The 5,923-nt window shown below is 62.8% G+C and overlaps 1 protein-coding gene across 1 annotated transcript; it reads left to right on the forward strand.

The window, feature by feature from the left end:
* Nucleotides 1-4,749: 4,749 nt before the first annotated feature.
* On the forward strand, nucleotides 4,750-5,495 carry EMIHUDRAFT_313923 (hypothetical protein; the record flags this gene model as incomplete). Its single annotated transcript, XM_005786116.1, has 3 exons — nucleotides 4,750-4,986; nucleotides 5,088-5,185; nucleotides 5,261-5,495. The coding sequence occupies 3 exons, from the start codon at nucleotides 4,750-4,752 to the stop codon at nucleotides 5,493-5,495; spliced, it is 570 nt and encodes a 189-aa protein (XP_005786173.1).
* Between the last annotated feature and the right edge of the window lie 428 nt (nucleotides 5,496-5,923).

A 5,923-nucleotide genomic window follows, 5' to 3' on the forward strand; every position in this document is an offset into this window, starting at 1 on the left:
ACACACAACACACACACACACACACACACACACACCACACACACTTGCAGTCTCGGCCACGCACCATAAACCATTCACGGTGCACCATAAACCATTCACCCCAATTCTAACACATACATCTCTCCATGAGATAAGATCACAACATTCACGATTCATGGCCTCCTGTCTGCTCATGACAGGCGGTTCGGAACGCGAATCTTGCGACGCACCAGGATGTCTAACAACGACAGCTGACAACGCACAGGCGCTCCCACGGCCAGCTAGAAGACAGGGCTCAGGGACGCTCTGACTGGTGAGGACCTCTCCGTGAGGACCTCTGGCTGTGAGGACCTCTTAGAGAAGACGTGAGAGATCCTCTGCACTCACTGCCTCTGCAGCGTGCACCAGGCCCCGGCTTGTGTGTAGCAAGCTACGACTGCCGACGAGCGCGACGACGCGGTGAGGACAAGTCACAAGAAGTACCGCTCGTCAGGACACTCAGCGGCATCCGCCTAAATCTCTACATCTGGTGAGGACCTCTAGTCCTCTACGTGTCTGAGCTAACCGGCCGGTGGCAGTCGATCAAGAAAAAGAAAAAAAACTACTTTTGGGAGCGAGGGGGCGAAAGTGATCAGTGCGGTAGAGGGTCAGGACAGCTCGGGGCGCGTGAGCCGGACTTGTGATCCGGACGGCTTTCATTTCTCTCTGCGTTCTCGCACATGGAGTGCGAGCTCGGCTGTTGCCATCCCAAACTGTCACTCCCCTTTCTCTCTCCCGGCCGGGGTGGGGCGCGCGCGGGGGCGGCGGGTGTGCGGGATGTCTGTGGGCCCGAGAACGATATGCCAGGTGTCCGCCTTGTTTTGGTTTCCTAACATCGAAGGCCAGCTCAAAAAAAAAAGACCTATTTTGCAAGCGACTGGGTTCGTCACCCTGCACCATTCACCCCGATAAAAACACATACATCTATCCCTGAGATGAGATCACATTCACGATTCATGACATTGTTGACCAGCAGGGCGGTTCGGAACGCGAATTTTGCGGACGCACCAGGAGTATGTGCTGTCTAGCAACGACAGCTAGCTGACAACGCACAGGCGCTCCCACACACGCTCGGCCAGATAGAAGACAGGGCTCTGATGCGGCGACGAGAGGTCTGGTGAGGACCTCTCTGAGGACCTCTAGTCTATCGAGCTCCCCTCGCGCAAGGACCACATTTCTGACTCCCACTCCGATCATTTGCCTCCAGGTCATGTTGTTGCTCAGGTCCACTCTCTCTTCGAACACTCGTGCCTCTACGGATGATGCCGGCGCTGGGGTCCCCTTCGGATGCATCGTGACATCTGACAACTGAATTTCCACTGGTTCGTCCTCCTCGGAGTCATCTTCCCCGTCCTCCTTCCGTTCGGCTCTTCGCTCGGATGACGTATCAGCTGCCTGCGTGCCGCGCTCTTGGGTTTCTTTTTTGCACAACACTAGTGTTGTGCGAGGGAGTTTTGTTGTAAGATTCTTTTTTGGCGCACACCGCTGACAGCATCTCCGTGCTCGCCCGCGGCCGTGAGGCCAGCCCTCCAGCGTGTGTGCGTGGCTCCGAGGAGGGATGCTGGCGCTCCTCGTCAACGCGCTGCTCGCTTTTTCAGCCACGGGCAGGCGCGCCAAGTTTGACGCGATGGTCGCTTCGGTCACGCTGTCGCCGAGGGCCATCGAGTTCATCGACTCGGAGAAGCAGCGGCTGCTCTTCAAGGGCGTGCTCGCGGCGTCCGAGCAGCCGATGGTGGTCAACGCATTTGCCATCGTGTACGAGGATTTGGGGCCGGTTCGCGTCGCTGGCGATCTGATCGCCAAACAGCTCTCAAAGGTGGCGACGTCTGCAAACGAGAGGGCCGCCGCGTCTGGCGACGTGGCGGCGCTCTCGGCGCTCGCGGCCTCGCGAAACTTGTTCCGTCTCGTTGACAGCGACGCATCAGGCACCCTGGATCGTGACGAGCTACTACGTTCGCCGGTGCTGCTCGATCGGATCAGAGCAGAGGGCGAGAGTGACCAGGCGGCGGTCGAGCGATTCATGAGCTCCGCCGACACTGACGACGACGGTCAGGTGTCGTTTGTCGAGTTTGCGAGCGCGGCGGCGTCGGAGCCGGGTCTTCAGATGGTCGACGACGCCGACGGCGCGGATTCCCAGGCGGCCGCAGCGCTTGCGAGCGCGCGTGCTCTCTTTGATTGCCTCGACAGCGACGCCTCCGGAAGCCTGACCCGCGCCGAGCTCCTACGGTCTCCGTCGCTCCTCGCCTTGGTCCGCCACGACGGCGAAGATGACGAATCGGCAGTGAAGCGATTCATGAGCTCCGCCGACGCGGACGGCGACGGCGAGGTGTCGTTCGTGGAGTTTGCGAGCGCGGCGGCGTCGGAGCCGCGGCTTCAAATGGCGGACCTCGCGCTGGATGCGGCGCTACGTGCGGCGAGCGAGTCTCAGGGCGTGGCGATCGGAGGCGGCAGCGGAGGCGGCAAGCGGTCGATGTTTGGTCGCAAGGCGCCGGGCGAGCGCTTCGACGACATGCTTGCAGAGTGCGCGGTGTGGGAAGCCCAGCTCGACTGCACGCCCGACGCCTGCGATCTCCCGGGCGATGACGACGGCGGCGGCGGCGGCGACGGGGACGACCGGATGCTACTCGTGCTCAAAGGGGCGTTTGCGGGCAGTCGGTGCGCGCAGATTTCGGATGCGCTGAGGGTATGCTACCTCGAGTACTCGCCGTTGCGCTTGGGGGGAGACCTCATCTTTAAGCTCCTCAAGCGCATCGTGGCGTCGCAGATAGCCAGCCAGCGGCCATGATGATTGAATTGAACATGTCGACACCAGCCGTCCTCAGCCACCTCGACACCAGCCGGCCTCAGTCCCTATGTATACTGGGTGTGTTTGGACGTTTTTGGTTTCTTCAAAAAACGAAAAAAAAGCTCAGCGTCAGGGGCGGGGAACCTGGTTTGTGGAGCTCCCGCACCTTTCCTAGAGAGCACGGCATTCGGGGCCATGATCTCGGTTCCGCACTGGACTTTTTTTGTAGTGGAGAGAATTAGGGAATCTTTCTGCTCTGGCAGGCAGCTGCATCATTCCCCTTTACTTCAATCAGCTGTGTACACTCAAGTGCTATTACTGTCTGAATAGCTGTCTAGACGCTCCGATTTTGCTGTCTGGACGCTGTCTGGACACTGTCTGGACGCTGTCTGGACGCTGTCTGGACGCTGTCTGGACGCTGTCTGGCTCCGCCGCCTCCGGCTCCGCCTCCACCGTAGCCGCAGCACGCGCCTTCGCCGAGTCGGAGGTCGCTGTAGTCGGTGTCCGAATCGATGGTCGACCCCTCAGACACCTCCGCCTCCGCCTCCGCCGCCTCCCCCGGCACCCGCCCATCCCGATCATCCGCCTCGGCCGCGGTCACAGCCTGCTCGGACGCCTGGTCCGGGCGAGGCGAGCGCCCGCCAGACTGCGGCGAGTCCGCACCGCGTGCACCAGCGACGCGAAGATTCGCTGCCACTGCTGCTGCTGTTGCTTGGGCGGCGAGAAGCGCCGCGTTTTCGGCTGTCGCGGAGGAGGGAGGGCGGTCCGGCGGCGATGCAAAAGGACGGCGTGGCGGCGCCGCAAGCGCGTTCGGTCGCGCGCGCCCCGAGGCCGCCGTCGTGGGTGCAGCGTGCGTGCCTGACTGAACTGCTGGGCTCGCGCTTTGCCCAATGCGCAGCGGCGGGTCGATGTGCCTACTGCCGGCCCGCAGCTTCTTCATCGGCTGCGGCGCGGGGCCGTGGCTGCAGCAAGGCACCCGACCAATGCGTGTCCACGCTTGCTCTGCCCTTTCCTCAACACCTTTGCGACGTTGGCGTTGCCCCCCACAGTTGCCGCCACAGTTGCCGCTCGCCCGACTTCTTCGCGGGCACTTTGGGGACCCTTCTGTGAAGGGCCTGTCTAGACAGCTGTCTAGACAGCTGTCAAGACCAAACTACAAGTTCAAACTTCAAGTTCTCAAGTTCTCTTAGTTCTGCTGTCTAGACGCACCCGGCACCCCCCCCCCCCCTCAATGGCAAGTAAAGAAAGCGGCATGTGGATGGGTGGGTGGGTGGGTGGGTGGGGAGTGGCCTCGGCAGCGCCAGGGGTGCTGTCAGGGGTCGTCCGGCCACGACTGCGAGACTTTACTGTGAAGAGTGGAGCCATGTGCCGCTGTCTGGACGCTGTCTGGACGCTGTCTGGACGCTGTCTGGACACTGTCTGGACAAGCTCGCGCCACGGGTGCCAGCCGTGCCTCCGCGGGAGCCGCCTCTCGAGCCGCGTCCCGCCGGCACTGTCCCTGAGTGCGTCCCGCCTTGGTTGGCGACACGCACTCGACGAGGGCAGTCCAGCCGACGGGAACGTGTCGCGCGCCGGCGACGAATGCGGCGGGGTGGGTGTGGGTACCGAGCGCCGCTTCGGCGAAGCGAGGTTGGCAGGCGCCCCTCACGAGTCCGTTCAGACATGCCACACGCCCCTCGCAAGCGAGGTTAGTAGGCGCCCCTGGCGAGACCCGCAAGAGATGCACACACACACACACACGTAGAGGGAGCCGTGTAGCCCTCCTCGACCGTGAACCCTGGCCAAAACTTGCCGGCACCGGCGCCCGCGAGAAGGCGCCCAGGTCACTTCAATATTACTGGGTGCAGTCACAGTCTTACCCTCCTGCCTGCGTTTGGATCGCGCGCACCTGGAGAACCTCGAGAACACCACGACGGCTCCACAACGACGTCCACAACGACGGCTCCATGCACACAGACATGCGCGACGCCCGCGACGCCCGCGCCTCGGACGGCCCGCAATTGGCGATGGGCATGATGGTCGCGCCCTTCAACCTTGCGAAGCGATGGCTCGTCCGCAGCACCATGCTATCGGGCGGCCCCGTCCAGCGAGGCGAGGTTGTCTTCCGGTTCGTCGTTGGCCTCGAGGCGCTGCCGCGCGGCGAGAGCGACCAGCTGCGTGGTGAGGCGGCCAACTACTCGGACGTGCTGCTGCTGGAGCAGGCGCGCTGAGCGGCAGAAATCCGAGGCGGCGCACACATTTGAGATTGCACCGAGGCTCAGGCCAGCGCGGCGCCACACCGCAGGCGCTGGACGGGAAGAGCGTGGCGATGCCGTGCTCCTGCATCGAGAAGGTGCACGGCTGGTACACGTATGCGCTGCGCCGCTGGCCAGCCGCTCGCTGGTACGCCACCGCTTCGCTGCGAGACATGCCACGACAGAGGACACTTCACACCTAGCTCTTCGCGCCTCGCTCTAGGTACGCGAAGACGGAGGACGACACGTATGTCAACCTGCGCCAGCTGCTCGCCGACTTGCACTCTCTGCGCAGGCTCCCGGCGGTCTACTACGGGCTGATGAACGCGTGCGCCATGCCGCCGCTCGCCGCCGCCAGGCACACGCCCAGCGGGTACGCCGGCTGCTGGATGGGCGAGTTCGAATCGGCGGCCCCCGAGAGCTTGCGCCTCTGCCCTGTGTCGGACTCGAGCGCCTAAAGGCTGACAGCTCATCGTGAATCATCAACCCGTTAGGCGTCACTGGCCGCGCGGGCAGCCGCGAAAGTGCCACGGCGGGGCCCCCGCACCCTTCGCCACCGGCCCGCTGGACGTGCAGGCCGCCGAGGTTGCGCGCGCGGTGTTTGAGACGTGCAGCTACACGCGCCGCTTCATGGAGGTTGGCACACACACACACACGCACCCCCCCCACCCCCACCACCACCACACACACACACACACACACACACACACACACACACACACACACACACACACACACACACACACACACACACACACACACACACACACACACACACACACACACACACACACACACACACACACACACACACACACACACACACACACACACACACACACACACACACACCACACACACACACACACACACACACACACACACA

Source organism: Emiliania huxleyi (genome assembly GCF_000372725.1).
Source record: "Emiliania huxleyi CCMP1516 chromosome Unknown EMIHUscaffold_154, whole genome shotgun sequence".
Lineage (NCBI taxonomy): Eukaryota > Haptophyta > Isochrysidales > Noelaerhabdaceae > Emiliania > Emiliania huxleyi.